The sequence below is a fragment of the Rhea americana genome, unplaced genomic scaffold, assembly GCF_003343005.1.
Source record: "Rhea americana isolate MKP2758 unplaced genomic scaffold, rheAme1 scaffold_94, whole genome shotgun sequence".
NCBI classification, from domain to species: Eukaryota; Metazoa; Chordata; class Aves; order Rheiformes; family Rheidae; genus Rhea; species Rhea americana.
Genome location: NW_028187133.1, coordinates 2,434,458 through 2,459,861, shown reverse-complemented (window position 1 = coordinate 2,459,861; position 25,404 = coordinate 2,434,458). Strand labels below are relative to the sequence as shown.

Below are 25,404 nucleotides of genomic sequence, written 5' to 3'. Positions count from 1 at the left end.
CTTCCCTCTTACTGTGACCATTAAGATCATTGACAAAGTAAAGACTTAATTAGTAGATTTAAAAACCATAGTGCTGCTCCTGTCATCAAGACACAAGGTACTTTATCAACTTTTAGATTAGCTTTCATAAAGAAACCAAAACAACAAGCAAATAGTGGATATTGAAATAATTTGATGAAGTAGACCATGAATGATTGACAAAAACATTAATAAAATTGTGGAATTCTGTTATGGATGTAAACAGCATTTTTTAATTTTAAAATGTCCTTCTTAAAAAGTGTATACAGTAATAAAATATATAGCCATTTCTATACTTAGATTATTTTTTTTTAATTTCAGCTATGTAATTCTCAAAATTAGTAGACATTTTCTGGAAAATATTGAAAGTGTTTTTAGGTTTTTTTGTACAGAGAGAGTATTACTTACCCTGGAAGTAAGAGATTGTTTTTTGGAATTAAGGCAGCTGCATAGGGTATGTCTGACTAGATTTTAAGAAAAATAAAAAAAATCAAAAGAAAACCATCTCATTGTGTCATCAAGTCCAAAGCACTTTTATGAGAATAGGGAAGTGTATCTTATGGTTGCAGTAAAATAGAAGAAATAATTTCTGCAGAACCAAAGCTGATCATATTGGAATTGCACAAACAGCATACGCAATTCCTTATAGAAATCAATGAATTTAAAGTAGAAGTAAGCTAGAAAACTTAAGAGATATTAAGATATGAATTGCAAAATGCTCAGCCAATTTTTAACTTGTATTGTTTCAAAAAATCTGAAAAAGTTTATATGCTTAATGAAKAGAGAATGCTTAGTCAATATCACTTTATAGATAATGAATCCTAAAAAAAAAAAAGCTTCCTGCTCTAGACCATGATTTTTTTTTTATTTTACTAATAAAAGTTTACATTTTGCAGTTTTGGTCATCTTTTATTATTTATTTATAATTGCTTACCTGCAATATTGATTTATGAGGGGTTAAAAGTTAATTATGCAGATGAGGTGTTTATGGTATAGTCATACAGAGTATCAGAAAACTTTACCCAGAAAACACAAAGGAACAGTTGTAAACAAAGAACCCCAGTGCCTTAACAAATTTCAGGGGCTTTTCAAAAGCTGGGGTCCTCAGAGGGAACACATGCATCTCTCCAAGTCATCTGCCTCAGAAATAACTGCGTTCCAGGTCCTCAGCAGAAACTAGGAAAAGATGAATGGTATTCTCCAAAGAGCACAGTATTTTTCTGTCTATATGTTGTGTACACGTAAAATTGAACCCAGTACTGAAGTGATAATAATCATTGCKGTGGATTAAAAATCTTTTTCTTTCTGTTAATATTTTAATACTCATTTTAACTTGAAAGTATTTTGTTCTAGTAGATCATCAAGCAAATTCTAAATAAATTTAGAAAGATAGATTCAACCAATTTCTATGATTTCTTTAGCAACTCCAGAGCAGTTTGTGCCTGTTATGGCTAAAATTCATCCTTGTAGAGAGGATCAGRGAAAGGCTTATGTATTACATTAGAGGGGTCTCTAATCTGCCATTTTTGAGGTTTTGAGTTGGATTTAAGTAATGCATAATGCTCATAATGTTTCTCCACAAATAGATGACTTCCACTCTGAGACCAAATTCTTTCCACAACAAGATACTAATTTGCTTGCTTAAAAACATTCACTGAGCTCAACAATAATGTCTACACTGAGTTTTTGATACTCTGATACTAAATCTGCCATGYTTTTATAAAAGTGTATTTTCAGATCATTGCATCCTGTCCCCAGATAGTAGAAAAGTTTCAAAAGTGAGAGTATCTAGAAAGTGACGGTATCCCTCCAGCTGAAAGGAACATTTCAGGAAAGAATTTGAGCAAAACTTATTCCAGGTTCCTAATGGAACTAACATTTCCACATGTATTATTATAAGTACCTTTCTGGTCAAAAAGAGATCAAATTCACTCCCATTCAGGGAYACAGTTTGCATTTGTACCAATAGGTGACATCTGGTCTGTACTCATGAACTGTTTACACTTTCACAGACTCGTTAAGCTGCCTCATTTTCAGTATTCAGATTTCTGTCTTATGTCTCAGCTTCTTTAGCTGGAAACTGTTAAACAGAGTCCAAACATTGTTCCTTGCTGAGGGTCTCTAGACAAGTAGTTGGCGTGCAACTCTTCTGTCTACCTCCTTGTCACGCACAGCGCAGACCTCATGCCATTGCTTACTCCAGAGGACTCACTTCAAACTCACATACAGTTTTTTTTCCAGAACTACACGGGTGCTTCACTATCCAGGAGCTCACAACGTAAGCCCAGACGTAAGCAAACTGGCTCCAAAYAGAGTGAATGAGGTCTAAGCTAAGGGAGCAGGTACAAATGGGGCAGGCTACCAGGAGGACCGCAGTCTCCGACAGTTCAGCCGACGAGCAGTGTGTTGGCAAGCAGCTGTGACTCCGCTGCAATCGAGCAACTGCGTGTAACTCCTATAAACAGAAGCTAGTAAATCACAGAATCATCTTACCCCCAACACTTGGCATCCTAGAAGGCTCCTGATGACTACTGGATTTGTTGCGGCTCTGATTTTTCCTTTTATTGTTGGCTGCCCGGACAGAACGGAAAAGCACTTCACTTGCCTTGAAGAACGCAACCATGAACGGTTGCTTTGACTGAGGCCCGTGTCTTCCAACCAGGCCAGCAGATTTAACACTGATGCTCCGACCTGCAAGGTAATGAAAACTGTAAGTTGGATTCATGAGGGGAACTTCTGGTCCTCCTGAAACCACAGTGTGAATCCTGCCGCTGACTGAAGCCTGGCAAGGATTTTGCCCGTAATCCTGAATTTACATTATTAGGAATCTTAACCTAATTTTGTTGAATAGAATTTAGTCGACAGAAAATTCAGCAATTTACAAAAGTTTCAACAGCCTTACAGGCAGTCTGCCATTGCATAAAATTGTGCCTCTGTATGCTACATATCTTACTTGACACACAGATATTTTAATTCAGTCTCATGTACACATTTTGAGAACTGAAAAATAAATGACCCTCATTAAAGTTGATAGGCTATCAAAAGGATAACGCAATATGGTCATCTAATCTTTGCATCACAAGATGTGGAACCTTATATCCCCAAAGCAAATCGGTAGCAGAGAAATATATATATTAAACATACTCCTGCTTTAAAAAATAAATACTGCACAATGTTACTCAAGCTCGTGTTCATTCACTAGTAAAGGTATGAAGGCACTCAGTCGTTTGAGAGAAATCTATAACAGAGTTTGAAAAATGTACATTATTGACTCTGGTTCTGTTCCCAAGGGATGTGCATATTCCTTTAAAATATTTGTTCAGTCAGGCCTGTGTGGTAACCTCACTATATTATAGGATCTAAACCTCACTAAAAGAAAAGAAAGCAAAGCAAGTCACTGAAATGGCATCAGTGACATTTTAGCAAATAAACCCTTGCTCTTAACAGAATTTATTTTGGCAGCATAAACACTTTTGTGCGTACGTGTATTATGCAGAGCCCTTCAACCGTCAGAAAATGAGACAGTGTCATGTGAAGCTGTGCAGCTGTGCTGGGTGGGGGACACAGAGGTCCTTTAGCCGGGGAGGTATGGGCAGAGACACCGCGTGTGCCCGCGGGCGCCGCGCAGCATCGGGGCGCTCGGGCAGTCTCCGAACCAGGCTGGAGAAGCTGGCTATACRGACAGCAAAGGAGCGTCTGCCCCACAAATGTGTAACAACATTAACCCAGTCCTCCTAAAAAAGGGCTTGCAAATAATCACAGGAGTAAACCGTACAGAAACGAGTGTACGGGTTTCCTTTTCAAACCCAAACCTACAGTGGCTGAATGCCAGAGTCTATATTTCTTAGAAAAACTCTATCACTGGCGTAAATGAAAGAGGCAGTTTGATTTGTGGTTAAAGTAGTTTCCATTCTACTTCCACTGTAACAAATGTATTAATTCAGCTCAGACTTCCTCCTTCTGGCAGCCCTTTTGCAGTAAAAAGAGAAATTAGAAGTTCCAGCCAAATACCATACCTTGAACTGACCCACTTCAATACATAAACACTTTTACAACATGTTTATTCAGGTGTAGCACTTTAAATTGGTTTAAGATGTTTCCAGTGACAGAGAGCCCAGCAAAGGCAAGAGAAGAACTGAGAAAGTTAGCAGTTATGGAGCAAAGTAATTGGCAACATATTCTGAACAATTTTGATAATTACTTTTTTGACTGCAAGGGAAAAATATATTTGCTGAAGCTTCTGATTTCATTTTAAATGGCTTTTTAATCTTCTGTTTCTTTAATTCTTCTTTTCATATATTTATTTAAGTTTCTATTAAATAATTCAGTAACATTAATTTCTATATGTTCAAATTTCTGTAGCAAGTCAGATATGAAAAACTACAGACTATTCTCTATTCATTGCAACATGGACAGACTAACCTCTTACCACAAAATTCCAAGTTTCCCCTCATTTCTAGAGGGAATATTTTTATTATTTTTCTTTATTTTTTCTTCCAATGACTCTCAGAATTTTAATTTTATCTGTAAAAGATTAATACCTTACTGGTGGACATTTTAAGAATACTATTAGATTTATATACTGAGACKATAAAGACATGTGCAGGTTCTCTGAATTTAAATCTAGGTTCTCTGAATTTACAATGGTACATATTGTATGTGAAGCAAAATATCCTTCAAACCAATGTGAACTCCCTTTAAAATAACTTTTACTATTATTAAGTTTCCTCTGGGTTTCCTTTAGACTTCAGCAATGAGATGACTATTAAGATTCCACAAGTTAAGGCTTACTTAGTTATCCAAGGTATAGAGATATACCATAAAAAAATTAAGCCTGTAGCCCACAGTCTCTTTATACACTGAATCAGTTTATGTGACTTTATTCCTTTATTTGCTTGATCTTTTAAGCTGCCAACATAAGGAATCTTCTTCTTCTTCTTTTTTTTTTTTCAATTTCTGAACAGCACTGAAATCTGCTTGCAGTGAAGTCAACAGGAAAATTTTTATTGACTTCAGTGGGTTCATCATTAAACTTTTCTTCCTCTCAGTTTATCATATACCTTAGATTAACTGTAACTTTCAGAAGATGAAGCAATCAAAATATACACTGCCCTTGAGACGCTATATTTCTTCTGAGGACGATCTCTGAACTGTTTGGTTTGGAAATTCAAACCACATATGTTGTCTCCATTTTAGGTTGCTTCTGTGCAAAAGAAAGTTTGCCTTTACAGAACTTCTATTATTCTTTACTAAAAAAGGGGGGAGGCAGAGATTTCCTTCATATGAAGAACTCCAAGGTTTGTCCATGCTGAGCAGGAGGTATTGTGGTGTCCAGCCTCAGGAAGGCTCCTCACCTTTTGCCCTGGCTGCAGCTCTGTCCACATGTTATGGACCATGGCCAAGGCAGGGAGCCCACAGTTCTCCCGCATTACAAACTTCAGACTGCCCAAAGTAAGTGAAACCTCATCCTGACCTGGACTGGCCTCTGTAGCAAGGAGGGACCATGGGCCAAAGTCTAACATTTTCAGTAAACATTTCAAAAACCTTTCTCTTGGCTTCAGTGACAAGTGAAAATTCAGGTCTCTCCAGCACGCATTTGTTCCATACCGTGGTGTTAGGGCAATATTTGCTAAAAGCAGCTGAGTGACTCTGACTGACCCGCTTGACCGCACCATCCCTTCAGCGCTTTGCCCACGTGAAACGGGTAAAAACAAAACAGCAACATGTAGCTCCCTGCCACTCCTCTGCATTTCTGGACAAGAGCTGAACGYGGTCAAGCACTGGGAATAACTTGTTTGTTTTTATATTTCTATCACATCTTTAATCCTGAGGATTTCAAAGACTTTTCTTCAGACTGTAAACACCGAGTATCAATACATTGCTCTYGGCACTAAAGTATGGTGCAAGCAACCAGTAGACAGCCAGCACCCTCTTTGCTGAACCCAGCCACTGTAATCACCCCCACACCTAACAAAAATAAATAAGCATAACAGMTGGATTTACTCTGTACAGGAAGGATCCAGAGCCTTTGTATTCCTTGAATGCTGGTATGCACTTCTCAATCCCACTCCATAATTTATTATCTCTTCTCCATATTGACAGGTATATTTGGAGACTAAAGCCTGTATAAGGCATTGTGTTCTAAATCTGCTGAACTCCTTACTCTTTATTCATATAATTTTGAGTCTTTGGCAAGATGTATTTGTTTGACTTGGCATTTAAACTTATTTTTGGCTTTTATTACGTTTGATAGTAAAATGCCCTTAKCAGTTTGTACTAAAGGTTGTATGAAAGTGCTAGTTTGACTAACTGAACTCAGTGGATGCTATCTGTCCTTTTACCTTCTGTCTCCTTATAATTAAGGAATGACTGCTTTGAAAATGACTGTGCAGTTCAGCTTATAAAAAGGTACTATCCCCAAAGTCCCGAAGATTTCATTCTCTTTTTATACTCACAGAATAGGATTAGCACTCAGGAATGTAACTCCGAAGCTAGTTTCTGGGTCACTACACCCAGTTTTCTGCTGTCACTTGCAGCTGCATCATACAATCACTTTCATGAACCGATCAAGTTCCATCTTAAAAATTCATTTTTCCCCCAGCTGCTCCAACTGGAAATGCAAGAGCACTTCAAGCTTTGTATAACGTGTCTCACAATCCTGACCTGGAGAGATCACCTCATTTTTCATGACATTCAGAATCATGACTTTTTCTGAGATTGCCAGCATGAATACCAATGACAATGGCAAGATTTGTGACTTGGATTTTTCTCCCCAGGCAGTATATATTTTATGTAAAGCACTGAGCAGACAGTAATTTTGCAAGAGCTTTCAGCCACTATGCATCTTGGCCAGATGTACACTGGCAACACAGGACAATGAATGATTCCAAAATCCATTATTTTGTCCTGAGTCATTGAACTGCAGCAAACCACTCATTTTGTTATGAAAAACAAGCACTTATTTACTTTCAAAAGTGTTCAACAAGCCACAAAACACATTTTACAGATTAACTAGTACTTTTGGGTCACAGTAGTTATTGTGGTAATAATTTTATATATTTGTAGAATTGAAAACTCTAGTGATGCTGAGAATTTATTTTTGGTTTGCTGAGAAAAACATTCTGGTGTCACTTCCTTCTTGTGTGGAATAATATCCAAAATGAAGATTGGGAAAGGCATCTTGGAGAAAGATCCTGAGTGTGCAGGGTCCAATAATATCTAATCCTTGAGCAAAACTTCTGAATCTTTGAACCTGAAAGTTCACAAGGTAACTTCAGAATTAGAGCGAAACTTATGTGATTTCTTATACCTGAACAGGGCTCTTGAGAGCGATGGGACTTCACAGAAACAAAAGAATTGAGGTAGAACTTGCCTACCAAAGACTAAATGAAGATTTATTTAACAAAAAAAGAAAAACTAATGACACAAATATGATGAATCCAATAAGGCAACAACAACACTCCGAGATATTTTCTCCTGTCTCTATTGAAAAATCTTCCTTTGCTGATCACATCTATCTAAATGGATGTAATATATAGCTTTTTAAATAAGCTTCATGTATTTTGTTAACTCTTCTGCTCCCTGGAGGCTTAAAGGAATTCTGAAAAAATGGGTGGTCTTGGACAGTCTATTCTACGTTTCCTAGGTTTCACAGCTTCAGTCAAAACTAAAAAACATTTTGTTTTTTAAATCATTTCTTCTTTTGTTTTCACTGAGTTCAGATAAATGAATTTAGCATAGTTTTTTGTGCTGATTTTGATATTTATAAAGGTCTTGAAGGAAGCAAGTGGTATTATTTGTGAAAATGTTAGGAATCATAGTATGCTGTATAACTGGGCAGTACCATGTATACGTCAATAAAAAGTAAGATGTAATCATAAACAAACACAGCTTGTTAATTACTTGATGTATCCTTTGGGTTTAATGTACTTAGTGAATAGTTTGTGGGAGTCCTAGGCCTCTTCCACACAGTTAAAATGTGTTCAGTAAGACAATAAAACAGACACTATACTAATTGGTCACTCACTGAAGAATAAAATGGATAAAAGCCTTCCAAATGAAACTAAATACAAATGCCTATTATTGTCACTAAAATACTGGTGCTTAGCAGCAGATGTGTCCTTCATCTAGAGAGCAGGGCAGGGAGTGAGAGCTGCCCAGCCATGCAGCCAGAACCAGTATGCACCAGCAGGCTGGTGCCTGGAGGAGATGGATGAGCCCATCTCACCTCTCTCACTCCTGTTAAYGTAAGGGTGTCTTTACTAACAAAGRGTGTGTTCACATCACCTTCAACAAGCAGACACAGGAAAACGCAGACTTTGTTTTGACCTAGCTGGAAACAAATGCTACACGTAGTTGGGTAAATGAAAGCRTGCCCAGGAGTGCTCCCAGGCACTGGATCTGGATCATCAGTGCTGTCAGAGAAGGAGGAGGTTCTCCGCATGCCTTTGGTCCCAGCCAGTTACCCTTCTCCTGCAGCTCCCAGGCACATTTCCATACCCCGTGCTGMAGGGACCTCTCCCAGCGAGCAGCTTGCATACAGTTACCCTGTTTTGGAGACTGAGAGTGCCAGCTTTCTAGCTTGTTTCGTACCAGTAGAGGCTAGTGTCCCACCGTATTCCTGAGCATGCTTAATTTACTAGTATAACTTTGGCCAAAGTCAGCTCTGAACCAGAACTCATGTAGCTGTACTTCAGCAATGCCTGAGCCCAAGCTAATAAAACCTGCTGAGGGGCAGGATATATTAGCTCGGGTTCAGTGCTGTGCTAACATGGCTATATGGCTTCCAGATGGTGCAGAACTTAGGTAGAGGTAGCCTGCCAAAGTCCATATATGTATATAAAATACATGCATGCATGCATACATATATATGTGTGTATATCCTAAATTCCCCTACTGCAAAGACATTAATCAAGGTAAAATCACTCCTGATACTTTGTTTTGTAAATACAAAATCCACCAAGAGACTTAAGTGATAGAACTCAATGTACCTGACAGCTACCTTGTTCTTGTAAGTTAGATGCAAAGGCTGACTGGGGGTAACCTCAGGAAGAAACTGATATCATTTAGTGCTGTGAAGGTGAGGCCAAGGCTGCGAAGGAAGGTTAGAGCATCACTACCAACTACCTGAAAAAATCAAGGTGCTCCTACAGGATATGATGGGTTGAAAGCAAGTCAGCCATCTTCAGTAGTAGAAGAGTCAGAGCTAGGTGGCAGAGGATTCTTGTTGCCTGCGCACCTCAAACAGCAAGAAAACTCAAAAAAAGCCTCAGGACTACAGTTACCATCAGTTTCTTCCCCTGTGATGCCTAGACAGAAGGCAAATAACTAAGAGACATAGTGATCTAGGAAGAGACATGGAGGCTACCCAGGATGTCATATTGAGAGCTCTGTGTTTGGGATCTGTCATATTCTGTGGACCATCGGAGTTAAACATTTTCTCTCTCTCCCATTTTGAGAAGACAACACCAGGTTTTCTTCAGCATGAACGACACGAACGGCCAAAGGAATACTCTTGCAGCTTTCTATACGCCTCCAGTTAAAATGATGTGCAAACTGTTGCTAACTTCCAATTATAAAAATGTTGAGTGTTAATACAAAGGTGCTGATTCACTGCAACATGTTTTAAGTCTTACGAGACATATGGTATACATACAGGAAAAGTGTCACATGGAGCTTTTCAAATTGTTTCTGCATCTGCATCGATTTTATGCTGCAGTCCATCTAACACCCTTACTTCCATCAATGTGAAAATGATCACCTCTCATTTTAAACACCATAGAGAGTTTTGGTGTCAAAAGAAGGGAATCAGCCAAAGGGGATGCAGCAGAATGTTGAGGAGCTATTAAAAAAAGAGAATCAAAAAAACCTGATCCTTAATTTACCACAGCCCCAGGGAAACAGTGCATTATATGTTGACAGCTTCCATATGTGTCATACAAACCTTTATTCTTCCTGTTCAAAATAAAATGTCCCATTAAGAGAAAAAGTCTACATTTCATGCTAAAATGATGTGTATGATACCAAATACTGTCTGTAAGAAAAAAAAAACACATTCCAATGTCATGTGGTCTTTTATACTTTTCAGCATTTACAAAAGGGGAAAAATATGAATTATAACAACCAGAGATTCTTCTAAAGTTGTCTTTATCAAACTGTTATATTAAATAGTTACAAATTTTTTTATTCCTCATATAGACATCATTATTATTTATGTGGCATCTTTAGGGAAAATAAAATTCTCATCCTCAGGGAAATAAAATTTCTTCACTAAAGAAATATATCTGCACAAGTAAATCCCTAAAAAGTCACTGAAGGATAAGTACAAGAAAGATTACTATTAATGCTAATGGTAACAATATAGTGGCACCCCAGAGTCTCAGTAATTACAGGTGCCTCGTTTTAAAGATGCTGCATGAATAAATTTAAAAAAACTACTATGCATCTATAGACTTTATTTTCCAGGGCCCCAGTGCAGCATCTGAATACCTCAAATATGAACCCTCCAACTTAACAGAATCCTATTTTGTTGCAATAGAGTGAACGGATCATGTCTCATTGCAGAAGTCCCACYGGTTCCCAGGGCAGAACCAGTCCTGTACTCCCCCTAACTCAATGGCCAGCTGAAGGCATGAAGAAATGTCCTGCAGAATACATGGCCTCAAGATCTCTTAAGCCAATGGAAGATTTTTCAACTGATTTGAATTAATCTCTGAACTTTCATAGAAAAATGATTGGAGGAAAGGTGGGTGGGATTCTCTGGGTTATAAACAGGATCTACTACACACTGAGTCATATATAAAAATTCGTGTTCCATCTGTACACAAACATGTCATTCAACTGATGGTGTTTCTAATAGCTTCCAGAAGTAACAGCAACCCAATAAAAATAATCAAAGCCTTAAGACTAAAATTGTAAGAGCCTGAAAGGATAWTTTTTCTTATGCTAAGCTGAAACGGCAGGCACAGCTCTTCACTATAGTTTTGAAAACTGTAGCCCCTAAAATGGCACTCTTCTTTTAGGAATAAACTGAAAAGGGAATAGAAATCGAAAAAAAAAGAGGGGAATTCCCTCCTCACTAGAGCAACTACCCCGAGAAATTCAAATAAGCAAGGTGCAGAAGGTAAAGCTGTCTGTGGCTTTGGAATTTATGGAAGAAAATTATCTATCACCTTCCTGATCTTGGGAATAAGACAGGGGAAATATTTACATAAAASAGCTCTTTTACAATTTCTTCAGTGTATTAATCTGAAGGCTTCCTTCTACCCATATAAACTTTCCTGATGTTTACTGAACCAATATAATTTCAAGGCTAGAACCAACAAATTGCTCCAACTATTTCTGGTTCCAGGGTTTCTTAATGAATGCCTTTCATGGCTATTTAATTTTTGAGAATTCTTGTATTTGAACCTCCTGGAAAAAAAGGCAGGGATRGAGTTTATGCTGGAGCCAGAAACCTGGATGGATGCCAGCCCACCTAATTTGGATGCCTGACGGAGGTGTCACCTCCCCAGAATCGGGAGGCTTGAAGAGCGCCCAACGCAGCAGTCCACCGAATGGAGCCGCTTCCTCTGCGGCCTGTGCTCAGCACAGGGGCCTCTGATGACCATCCGGATAGAGCAAGAAGGTGCTCTACACCACGCCGGTGTCTTCCCTTTGCACTGACTCTACTGGGCCTGCGTGGGCAATACGAGGTGAAATTGCCCCCCCCCCCCGGCTTAAGTTGTCCTCTTCTCAGCACGATGCTGCTCAGAGGCCACGGAGGCCACGGCACTTTTTGCATAACTCCCCAGCACTTGCCGAAAAAGTATGAGCAGCTTTGTTCACAGCCCCCTGGAGCCCAAGGGGAGTTCAGATCGGAAACAATGAGATAACATAGCCAGGACAAAGCAAGAAGAAAAAATATATATATTAATCCTTACATCAGCATTGCTCCTGCTACTCATTATCATGATGTCAGCTAAGGTTTAGATTAACGGGCATCATAGATCCCCTGGCCTTTGACATAAAAAGCTTTTTGACAAGAAAAAGATAAATTTAAAAGTTTGCTTGTAAAGTAGCATGGATTAAGTGAACCTTCCCAGAAAAAACAGTCTGTAATTCTCTTTTTATTAGTTTCTAAAGAAGTCTACATTACGGACAATTCTTCTAAAAATATTATTTTGCATCAAGAGGTATTTTTGCTTTTTAATGAACAGGACAACTGTGAATACTGTAACACTCTAGTCATTTTAAACTAAAAAAACAACTATGAATCTGATTAATTTCCAATTTTCAGCTAATGAAAATTTTCAAGATTTCAAATTTTTGACACATTGCAAGACAAAAAAGCTTTGAAATTAWTTTTTTTCAAAAGATAGAAAACAATTTCCACATTAACCTTTCTCCAACATCCGTACCAGTGATTACAAGATAAATTCYGAACAGTCATGAGGTTTCTTTATGCTTTTCTCCATGGTCCAGCCCAGAAACATCTTTAGAAACTTTATAAAACGAAAATTCCACAAATCTACTTGAGTTTCCTGGATGTATGCATTTAATCATCGCTGGAAGAGCCTTAATATGAAACTTTATTTTTTATAAAAGAGCTTTTACCCCAAACTTCATTTAATTTAACTTGATTCAATTGAGTTTTATAATTGCCATATTCTACAGAACTGAGAACATTAAAAAGCACAGCTGCAGCAGGATAAGACTTTGTTCTTCTCTTCTAAACTCTCAGTGAATTGTCACCCATCAGAGTTAAAAAAAAACACTCACAGAAACAGACCACAGGAGCATATGCAGGATTATGATCTATGGTTATCTTACCGTCCTCAGTTTCAGCGCAGAGTTGCAAGCCCAGATTGTTCTGCGGATTAATCACCCAGTGATTGCTGGTCACAGTAATGTCAAATACAAACCAGCCCACATCGGAAGCCTGAGCCTTTCTTGTGTCCAACAGGAACAAGTCTGCGTCCCTGAGTTAAGGAAAATAGAGAGTTAGGGCATTCAAATATTATCAATTTTTTGTCCCTAACTTTCTTGCTGACAATAACTTCCTCAAGTCCAAATGAATAATCTTTGGACATATCCTCCTCATGACACAATACAGCATATGCTGTACCTAACATAACTGTTAAGTATAATACAGGTATTCCTCCTCAGAGGACTTTCTGAAATGGGTCTCAGCACATGAAAACTGCAGTTCTGAGAAATYTGAAAATTTTAGTTTCCTGACATGCATACACAATATGAATAAGCAAGATTGCTCATAAAAGACTCATCTTTCTGCACTAGAATGTCTCAGGATGATTAACTTTTATAAACTGTACAGTGAAAAAGATAAAAAAAGTCAAAATCACATTCCAATTTCAACTGAAATTGAAAGGCAAAGCATCACTAAAAAATCTGTTATTAATAACACACGGCAGCAGCTGTATCATATGACAARACATGAATATATGACAGTTTAGTTTCATATTAGTATGTATGTTTAGAAAATAAGTCCATATAGCAAAGTATATACCTGTTCAGTAATGTACTTACATTTTAACCCTTAGTTTTTTCTGTTATATTCTGAAATTTGTTCCCATGTAACTGTCCAGTAATTCAGAAGGTCTATTTAGGGGAGTTAGCATAACTGTGTTACTAAATGTTTGCATGGATCATTTCTTTGATCTGTTTTCACATATCTTCTGACACAATTAGTTTCAGAACCATATTTATATGGCAAATAATGTCCTTGAATAATCATACTAGAACCAAGATATTTAACTCTCATCATTTTACCCTCTTCCTACAAAGCAGCATGCATTATTAAAAATTGTTTTCCCCATTTAGCCTTCTTAACTGAAATCTATAGCTACAGAAGCTTGTTTCTTTTCTGTTGTAACCAAAGCACTTGTTAACCAGAAGAAATAATTTATTCTACATTTTGATTGTCCAAGATAAAGATAGTCTTGGCTTATCCAAACTTTGGAATGGCTCTGTTACCTTACAGACACCATGAATATATACTTAAGGAGGTAAGACAGACAGAGATAATAGGCTTTCTGTATAACAAATGAAGTTAAATTTATGGTGATCTTATCATTGCAGTCCAATGCTGCTTTGTTGCAATGAGGTAACAGGTAATTACTTACTATTTTAAATGCACCTAAAAAACTGAAAAAAAAACTCGTGTAGCTCTTGAAACTGATTGTTTAACACTCAAAAAATAAGACCAAAAGAACTGACAGAAGCATAYATGTATCTTATATGCGAGAAGTATCTGAAGTTTCAGGTTAAAGAGCACAGCAATGATGAAGAGATTGTATTTTATGGATTTTTTTTTTCATTTTTCTATGAAAATCAAAAGAAATTTCTTTCAATTTTCTTTTTTTTTCTTTTGTTGAACTATAATCTTCAGCTGGGATCTTATCACTGCTATTCTAGCAGACCTGGGTTAATGACCACACAAGGAGAAAACATACCTTCTCCCTCTGGAGCCAACATGAAAACAGTCCTGCAATTCTAACAAGCCTGACCTGCTATGCTAGCACTGAACAAATTAACAACGTACCACAAGCTCATAAATGGTACTCTCTGGAGTCTTAAATGCCATTTTTTTCTCCAATAAGCAGTTTTATCAGAACTTTAAAACTGAAGGGTTTCATTCTGAATGGGACATTTTTTAAGATGACTCTCTGTAAATATTTCTTGTATCGTTCAGGAACTTTAATAGAAAACTATAAAATTGTTTGGACCATAAATTTTTACAATATTACAATGCTATAACTTCACATTTGTCTTTTCTGTGAGAATACATTATTTTCCTATACAGATTCATTCAGCTCTACACTTAGCTTTGAGTGCATAAAATACTCCCAAAAGAACTATGCCTGTTATGCCAAACTGGAATAGGGCACTGCTAATGAGTACATTCCTGAAATCCTTATAAAGCATGCATTTCTCCTCAGAATCTTTCCTCCATGTGACTTTATTATTCTGTACTGCAGCAGAATGCACCAAACTATTTTTGACATTGATATATCAGTCATCTTTTCCACATTAGTAGACTCAAACAGGTAGATTGGTCTCACAAATATTAATTAATAAACAGAAAACTGGAACTAATTCTCAAGAACAGGCRGAGGAACACAAAATGAATTATCTAGATGAATGAAATTATTTAGCCCATGTAATATACTACATAAATTGAAAATATCTGTCAAAAAAGCTATTTTTTTCACAWTTCATTATAAACATAGAATGGAAACTTGACGTCTCACAAGTAAGTGATTGCTGTGGGATCAGTATTCCAGCATTAGCCGGTGTTATTCACTGAAATTTGTCAATGTATTTTGTGACATTTTTAATTTCAAAATTCTTCTTTATTTTGTGAAAAGCAGAAACTATCACACTTAAAATGAAAAACAGCTGCACTTTTTGGCTCTAATTTTTAAACATATTTCTATTTCAAAAATAGCCCACAACACATAATAAAAAGAAAAGCATTATGTCGTAAATAGCCTGAAATACAACAGTTAACATATTCAGGCAGAATACAGCTGATTGGCTTTACCTTTATGGAGGCTTTTTTAGCTTACTGATCTCAGGCTGGTCCCAAAGGGTCAGTTGTCTACAACAGAAATGCTACCACAGTCAAAAATTTCAGCAAAGACACTATCGGCAGAATGTCTAAGAAGCTCCAGATCTCCTGGGTCATTTAAGAAAGTAAAGATGGAATAAACCACGTATATTTTCCTTGAAACCTAGCAAAGTTTTAGAACACATCAAATTGTGATTACTATGTAATAGGCCATCCCCATAGTGCTGCTTCACCTCTTGCCTCATTCCAGAAAGCTGCTTTAGCATCTTAATACCACTTGAGGATTCCCTAATGCAGAAAGAATCCTTGGGGTTTAGACAAATTAGTGGCTAGCTGCCACCAGATCTTGAACAAGGGTTTGGCCAGTTGGAGTACATTACTTTCGTCATGAGAAAAGATCAGGGTAGGAGTACATTGGCAGGGCTATGTGAGAAGATTYGCCTTGCTATTGGCTGTGCTTTACATACTTCCATAGGATAAATAGAAAACTTAAATCTGAAACACTGTCATTTCAGCAAACTCCAAGCAAATTCAATGTATACACTTAAGTGGCCATACTGTCATAGAGACAGAAAAATGTCTCAGATTACAAAATAATCTTTAGTCTGCAACTCAAAATTCATCAGCCCTGATCACTACTGGTCTAAAAGTGTACCAGAAGTGCATTCCAGATTGCAGAACTCTAGCAGACATCCAAATTTCCGGTTTAAAGCAAGGATCTGAAGCAGGGGTGAGCTGAGTGGTTTTGCTGTGGTATCACACCAGCAGGGAGTGTGGAGTATTCTGCACTCACAGCTTCTGCAGCTTCTGAGAAATTTCACCTAAAATCTGCTATATATATATGTAGGACAAACCTGAGGCAACAAGTCAAGAACTAATGAGGCCTGAGCCCCAGAGCAAAAGCTGTAATATTATTGCAAACACCAATGATAAAATATTCTTGGGAACTCATCTGTTTGGAGGCATCAAGAAACAGCTGGGAAACCAGCAAAACGTTCCTTGTTTTAAATATGAACAGTACAGAGCTTGCAGTCCTCTCTCATCTCATCCCTCTGAGGCATTTGTCTCTACGTACTCCGCATGTAAGGAGAGACTGGCAAGATCACCAATAGCAAGTAAATGCATGACCATTAGTCTAAGTCTGAAGTTTCCTTAGACCTAATGGCAAAAAGCAATACTTGGATATGCCACTTTCCATCRTCATGGTTCAGTTAGAGGACACGGGGCTTGTAGGTTTGTAAATAGAAATTAGTGCTGTTTACTATCCTAGAAATTTGCAGATGGACACTGAAAGAAATCAGTAGAATTCTTCGTTGGTTCACTATCACAGATTGTGTAGAGAAAATTGTCATTTTAACAAGCTAGATACTACTAAATTTTGATCCTTTTGTCTTCCTTTAAAAAAAAAGCAGAAACTACTTACTGGGAAAAAAAAATAAAAACAAAAAGAAGCACAAACCAGACTAGAAAACTAAYCTTACCCACTAATTCCTAAAAAAAGCTTTTGAGTTTACAGAATTTACATCACCCTAACCTTGACTTGTGCCCTTTAAATAGATACATTCTCTTCCTTCCTATTTTCTTCGTTCTTCCAAGAAGTTTCTTTTAAGACTCTGTCAGCAGTAACTTTTGTAAGCCAAACACAGAGGAAAGCAATTTCTGCACTGTGAACCTAAGAAAGCAGAGGGTATTCTGGAAGGATGAGTTCATTCTCTCTTGCTGGTTCTGCTCCACTTGATATAAAATACCCCAGTGCTTGCTGGGTCAAAAAGAAAAAAGCCACGACAATTTTTTATGTTTATATGCTCAAGGTTCTCATCTGGAAGGCAAAAGCTMAAGACTATGTGCGCAAAAAAGGGATTCAAACTCTGGCCTGGACTTTGAGCTAACTYAAATGTTAGCCTCAGTGATGGGGCCTCCAGAATGCTCTGCAAATTTAGGCTACTATTTTCTTTGCTTTGGTTAAACATGCCCAGAATGGAAATATGTTATCTGTTCCAGGATGAGGGAGAGTTTTCATTCGTCTCAAAATAAAACTATTTTTTTTACCTTTGCTGAGAAAAGACATCCAAAATTTTTGTTTCAAAATGCTCAACAATCCAGCCRCAAAACCAAAAAATTTGAAAGTATATAGCTTTTTTCAGAAGGGCCTTGGAACTGTTAACAGTTTTTTAGTGGGAATTTCAGGTATTGAGCTACTTTGTCTGGTCTAATCTGGTCACTTAGGTTTTGCACAGTCTTGGAAATAAGACACACAGATTGTTCTGCAAACAAATCAGAGATTTGTTCATCTGTAATGTCATACTTGTTTTAATATTCAGTTTTGGTAAGCAGCATATGTTAAGTGCACACATATCATCTTACAGTTAGTGCATGACTTGATCTGTTTAAATAAATTCCGTAGAATATTAAAACATAGGCACAAAAGCAATGTGCCTTCAAAAGTAAACAAAGTTGACTAGTTTATCTGCCTTTAAGGAGCTAAACAAATCGTGGTTGGCACTACTTCTGTGTCAGCAAATGGTGTCTTTCTCAATCCAGATACATACTGTGCATGTGATTCCACCATTTACGCTTTGAGAAGCTAATCCTCACCCCTCTTTGCACCCAGCAGCAGAGAGCTGTATGGGCAGATTATTTGGTGAGATTTGATACGTAACTCTCCATAACACCAGAATAAATTACACTGAGGATACGTTTTATTCTCACTCAGTATTTGTTGTTGTTGCCTGAGAATTRGTACCACACAAGCTACAGCAATAATACCTTGCAGAGGGTACATTTACAATCAGTTATCGTCTCTCCAATTAAGAYAGAAACGTAAGACATTACTCCAAACATAACACGTGCACGCAAACAAGGTACCTGTTTGGATATTCTCTGATGATCTGATATATGCTAATCTGAATTGTTTCATTCCCAAATCGGCTGTTGCTTCGATCTTTATAAATCCGGAATTCAGCTGCTGTCACTGCTTCTCCATGTGGGATTTGAGTAAGGTCAAACCGAAATTCCTTATAGTGCCTTCGCTGATGGGAAAAGTCCTTGTCCCTTTCAACTGTTAGGAAAAGGTTGAATTTAGAAGACAGGTTCTGAGGTGGAATGAATACACATTTCCTATGATTATTGGWGCATTCCCTGTGCTTAGAAGTAAACAAACAGAACAATAGAAAATTGTGCAAATCATAAAACCACAAGCCCAGACATACTTCCAGTTAAAGGAAATTCCACAAGCCGAGTGTCTTCAGTTCAAAAGGAAAAACCCTCTGTGGCTTTTATACGAATTCCAGAAGCCAGAGTGGAAAGAATATCAAAAAAAGCTGAAAGAGGGTATGTTGTTAAAGTAGCTAGAAATATGGGCAAACTAAGACCTGTGAAAGGATTTAGGACCTGAGTTTAATCATAAATGCAGCAGCAATAATGTCAGAGACACAGACAACTTTGGAAAACACTGCTGCAGGTATTAGCCGGGCAGACGGGAGGAAAGCTGATCACTTACACTTAACGTAATAAATTCTGAAGTAGTGCTAAAGTGCGGTACAGCTACTACACATTTAAGAAGCAGTTACCTCCTATAAATTAGCACGTTGCGGTGTGCTGGCACAAGGGTCGTCCCGCCAGCAGCGAGAGGAAGGGAAGGGGGACGGAGGGCTGCGGAGGACGCAGCGCTCCTCAGCCCGCCCGGAGACGCGGCGGGGCTGCAGTGGCAGCTTCCAGCGTTTCTGACACCGCCACGGTTTCCAAAAGAAAAGCCAGTGACCTCCTTGCTTATTCAGGGTTGCACAGGATTTTAAAGAGGAGGAGAYGGACTTTTAGTTGATTTGAATTTACAGCTGCTTTGGGGATAATTCAGCTATCAGCTGCGGTTCGAATCCACTTTCTTAATGACCTTCTTAACAGAGTGAGTGTTTTAATGTGGCAAGTAAACCCACATGCCATGATACGGGCTGATGACCAACTTCTGGGATTAATATTTCAGATTTTACAGATATGGAAAGGAAAATGAGCTGCAGTTTTTATTCCCACAGAGCACAACATATTTTTGACCTCTGAACAAGGTAGAGTCTGTGCCCTGCGGCAGTTCAGAAGCTCTTCCATCTTCCTCGTGATACAGGTGTTTTGGTTCACTGAGGATGGACAAAGCCTAAAACATTCATACCTGGGATTCAGTTGAGAAAAGTAGCTGAACACTTACGGCTGCACCCAGCTCCACCAAACACTCCCCCAAATAAGCCCCACTCATTTACTCAGCTTTAGTATTGATATTCCTCAGATCTAGGAGAGGAACAGCGTTAGTAGTGAAAAAGCACACGTCTAGATTACAAAATGTTACGTAGATGAATTCCATGAATAAAAAAATATTATTACAATGCACATATATTTATACTTATATGCACACGCATATATGTATATCACATGTATTTTAAACAGATATAAAATATTTGTGTATCATGCGTGTGTGTGTGCATTATTATGTACGTAGGATTTAGAAATAGGAATATGTTAAAAGAAACAACTGTGTTTTGGGAGGACCATCAAAGGGATGGTTAGGGACATATGTAAGTGAGAGCTATTGATGCAGAAGTATTTACATTATTTTCGGAGATATATTTAAGACACCAGTGCCCTTATATCTAGTCCTCTAGAGTACACTTCCTTYTCATGCTTTCAAAAATACAAACCATCATTGTTTTCATTAACATAATYCTTTAAAATGTACAAATCTGTTTCTCTGTAAGAACAACAGAAAATAAAATATATACACTATATAACATTGTCTTTACTTCAGTGAAAATGAACGTTCTTTTGGTTGACAAAAAGGAAAATTGTCTGCTAACTGTGAGGTTTACTTGGCTAAGATGCATATCTAACTTACATGGGTTTGCCATCTTACACTGTGTAGAAAAAGTAAAGCAGAAAAGAGGCAAAAGCATGTAAATTGGCTGTTCTGTATCTGAAGACGAATGGGCTGCTACTGAAGAGAAACAGGATACCATCTATTTAGCAGCTCCATTGCGAGGTTTTAAATTGGGAGATATATACAAAGAYCAAACTTGAGGTTTGGGGTTTATTTGTTTTTTTTAAAAAGAACATGTAAAGCCTTTCATTTCTGAGAGAACCTGGCAAGGATTAGCATATGCAAATGCAGTGAATTGATGAGGATTTTTGCAGAATAAAGGTCTAACTGCAAGTTTCTAATATTACAACAGAATTTCTAAACTATAGTGGAAAGGCTACAACAATAATCTTCAAATGTAAAATATATTAAAAGAATTAAAGTAGCAATCGTTTCTGATACTCTTTGATTAATATTTATTCAGCAACTACTTACCATCATTTAGGGGTAATTAAACACTACACAGTACGAGTAAACTTAGAGAATTACACTCTAAACGAAGGTTTTAAATGCCAGTGCTCCTGTGTTGTTCTGTTATTATTTGGGTTTGAGGGGTTTTTTAGCCTAGTTTCTTACAAGAACATTCAAATCAACAACACCAGTTTGGAAACAACAGTTCTCTCCATATATGTTACAGTTTGGACACAAAAATCTGCAAGACGCTATGATAACATTGATAGTATTCGCTCAGGACCACTCACAACTACTGAAAGAATACTGATAGCAATTTCCTGTTGAGTGCAAAATTAATTAATACAGCTAATACAGATATTACYTATCTATGTTCCCATGTAAACCCAGCACTGCCATCTGAAAAGGAAGCAATCATCCAATCATCCACTGTTTCAAAATTTCCTTAGGCCTAGACTTGCCAGGACAGAGTTTGCAGATAAATTATGATTTCAGAGTAATGACAGACTATACGAATGAAAAGTGGAATAAAACAATCAGTCCAAACTGTGAAAAACCCTGAGTCTAAGGCAGTCCCRCTGACCACAATGAAGCCAGAAAGTCTAGACAAGTTTTGCATTACATAGCAGTCTGCAAAAAAAGCAATTGCTGTGATGTCGTAATATTGTCTAATGACTGGAATGACAGGTTTAAGTCATGAATTCAAAGAGAAACATTATTTAATGAAATTAAGTATTTTAATACTGAGGATAATAAACAAGTCTAGATCRCTTCTACATTAGCCAGGGACGAATAACAGCCTTGTCAGGGGAGACACTGCGTATTTAGTCAGSTTATGTCTCAGGTCCTTTGTTCTGCGGAAATGGCACAAATTTCTGTGGGTGCTATGTCTCAAATATCTTTATTTCACATGCAAGAGCTTTGCAATAGTGATAGCCTGTAAAATACAGATTAAGACTTTTAATTACAGTAATTTTTAATTTAATATATTTTTTAATTTTTCCATATTATTCTCATGTCATCCCAACATTACCCGTTTCATCTACCAAAGTGCATCTATTTCTGGGTTTGACCACAGAATCTATAAAATAGTTGACTAGAAAATGAGGAAGTACTATTTTAACTATTGGAGGAATATAATTTTTCTAATTAAAAAAATAGAATATCAGGGCCAATAGAGTATCACTGCTGATTACATGAAAGTTCATTTGCTCTCATTAACCAGGATTCCAAGCATCAACTTAAAAATACCACCTAAAGCTAATAAATTCAGCACTATGGTTACATCAGGTAAATCATAGCTTAAGGTAACATCACAAATACTTGCTTGTGCAAGATGACAAAGAGTAATTTTTACATCCGTGTTGCTCACTGATGAAATATTCATACATTTACACAAAGCACATCTATAAGAAGAGAGAAGACAAATTTGCACCATAGAGACACTTTAGAAAAAGGGTCATCACTGATATCAAGAGAAAATATTTGTATAAATGGATCTGAGAACTGCACAAATTTTCATTAACAAAAAGTATGGTCTTCTGGAAAAAATAGAAAGCATCCACACAAATGCACAGTGTAGTAAGCAATCAGCATATTACAGATTCAGCTTTAAATGTCTAACCGTCAACAGAGCTTAAAAAGTACAATGCAAGAAGTGCTAGCGACAGCTTCATGCATAGAGGGACTACTGTGCATGCTCTTTCGGTGGCGACTGCTTTCCCGCTGCCGAGTGCTCTGCCTTTCCCGAAGAGGCTGGTGCGTTGTGACCCGGCTGGAAAGGGAAAGCTGCTTTATCAAGCTGAGGATCACATCAAAGCTGTGTTGCAATAAGTCGCTTCTGCAGCGTGAGATCCCGAGATCCCGGCCGGACRCACGCATAGTGAAGCTTCACTGACCAGCCTAATGTCACTGTTTAACTACTAAATATACACGCCAAGGCAAAACTAAGAGTCTTACAGACCCTGTGACTGTCAGGGGCCATTTACGCTAATCTCACTGAATTTCACTGTTTGACTCTAAATTCTTTGCATAAGCACTAAGTAAACCAGGCAATTTTAATCACTTGAAGGTGATAAAGGCTACAGTAAGCTGATACACTACAAACGACACTCGTTTACATCTYGAATATAATGAAATGATAGTTTATCTACAGTGAACACTTGTGGTTATCTGACAAAAACAGGTCAAAGGTTCCAGGCGTTTTCTCCTGAAATTACTCAGTGCTGCCTCTAATGACTGATAATTGAAAGCAGAGGCTGGAAATATCAAATGTGGTAGGTGACAGATAAGCAACAGATTAATGCAAGTACTCTCTTACAGGACACTAAAAGGTCAGAGGCCCTAGGAATTAGCTGTTGTGCTACTGTGAAAAGACAGACATCAAATAGCTATTTACTCTTGCTCTCCTCTCCAAAATTCAAATTCTAGAAACCCATTCTCTCCTCCCTGAGTACACCGTTTAAAGGGGTGACACACTGAACAACATACAGCAACATGCTGAGTAGGTAAGGTAGATGTGATCCTAAAGCTGAGTGACAGCTTAAAAAAAAATTACTAGATCTAAATATCTTAATGAAATGCATCTGAGGGACCTTAAGAAGCACATAAGGCTGAACGTCATTCCCATTCTGCAGAGTGAAAATTTAGGGAGACCACATAACAGATTTCAAAAAAATGTAGTTTTAAAGCTTTGTAATTTTGTAAAGGCTTTTACACAGCAGAAAACGAACCTGTTTTAACTTTAGAAATTTAAATTAAGCTTAGTCCAACAAGTGCATCTTTCATTTCTGTACTTTAGAAGCCCTAAAAACTACAAGATCTGATTAAATGACCATTGAAATAAATGACAATGTTTTCTTTYAGCTGATGGCATTTGAATAGGGACTACAGTTCTTCTAAAAGAGGTTTTAAGTAAGTTGAAAGGACTTTTTTAAGTACAACTATTGTAAAAAATATTTTGTAAAAGCAATTATTACAAAAAATTATCATAGAATGTAAACACTGGCGTAAGAGTTTTACTATTACAAGATTTAATTTGTTTTATGGAATTGAAAGAGCCCTGATTGGGACTCTGAAAATCTATTTCAAGTTGGACATGGAGATTCATAACAATAGTCACCTGTCCTCAGAGGAATGATTTGGACACCAGAGACATCTGCCTGATACAGTCAATAGAGAGACACTTCTGTTTGCTAAGGGTCGACTGTCTCGAGTCAGAACAGAAGAATATATCTGCTTTTCCTCTTTAGTCTGCTGGTGTTCCAGAGGCCAGAAATAGGAGACAGACTTCTGTCAGCCAAAGGGCATTTGAGTCTGTATCACCTAATTTCTATGATCATATACCAAGCGCCAGGATAGTGAGTAGCCTGGTAGSGGGACAATCTGGGCCACTCCACAGAAGCAATGAAGAGCTGGGGGTCAAAATGAGGATAAAACAAGTTTCTGTTCCCACATCTACTTTTTATTCATCTGAGAATAAGCATCTATTGAATAATCATTATTCAGCTGAGTGTCCATCCTACACTAAAAAGCTTCAGAGTCATATGCCAGCCCCATTCTCCTTCTGGTACCAATCCTTCTGCATATCTTTCAGCACTGAGGCCAATTTTCAACAGCAGGGTGGGGAGGGCTGGTGGACCCCCCGCCAATATTCTGTAGCCAGTTGTAAGGGAAAGTGGATGATACAGACTTCATACCCCTCTCCTTTACCTTCCCACCTCCCTCCCTGGGCTGAGAAGTCACATCCCGCCCTTTCTCAGTGAGGAATTAGATCATGAAAGGTGTTCATGGAGATGGCATCATTACCACCTGGTTTCTACAGGAAAATATGTTGTGTAGGACTCTGTGATGTCTTAGGTATATTCAGAATTTACCTTCTGAACTGAGGTCTTTTGGGAACTTATCTCTGATCAAAATGGATCAGCACATATTCAAGGCGCAAGTTCAGGCATATTAGGAGCCGTTAGGTCAAAAAAGTTGTCAATGGTTGAAATTGCTGGCCTCGCAATAATCTRTCTTAACAAATTTTGTCCCACTCAACAAGATTGTCTCATCTCGAACATCAAAATCATTGTCAGAATCTTACTCCAAATTCTGACTCCCTCCAACAGAGGCAAAACTATTTCTGAAATCAATGAGAGCTTGATTAAGGAGGGGGAGTTTCTAGAAACTTTACTTTTATCATTGCAACACTTCTGTTTCTTAAAAACTGCAGTATTACAGTACTGTATATTTGAGTTACTCTGTACTTACTAATATTAGAATGGTTACATTTAATTATAGATTTACAATGTAGTTCTGAAAGAGCGATGTAAATAGCTTTTACTTTTTTTTTATTAAATCACAAAGCAGAAGACTTTGTGGCTCACATTTTGAAACAAGTCACTGCTGTCAAGTGTAGAATTATTTCACTAAAGTCTTTATTTTCAGTCGGTTACTGACATCACAAGCAATATTCAGCTATTTTGTTCAGCTAAGTTAGGGATAGCTTTAAAATTGGTGAAAT

The 25,404-nt window shown here is 37.6% G+C and overlaps 1 protein-coding gene across 2 annotated transcripts in view; it reads right to left on the bottom strand.

The window, feature by feature from the left end:
- The window catches only part of BMP5 (bone morphogenetic protein 5), a 58,654-nt gene that overhangs the window by 16,375 nt on the left and 16,875 nt on the right, over positions 1–25,404 (bottom strand). For both annotated transcript variants that reach the window (XM_085324858.1, XM_085324859.1), the window contains 3 exons: positions 18,455–18,647; positions 12,829–12,977; positions 2,512–2,709 (listed from right to left, as the gene is read on the bottom strand). In XM_085324858.1, the coding sequence (XP_085180984.1) occupies positions 2,512–2,709; positions 12,829–12,977; positions 18,455–18,647 (540 nt within the window). The remainder of the gene's footprint in view (positions 1–2,511; positions 2,710–12,828; positions 12,978–18,454; positions 18,648–25,404) is intronic.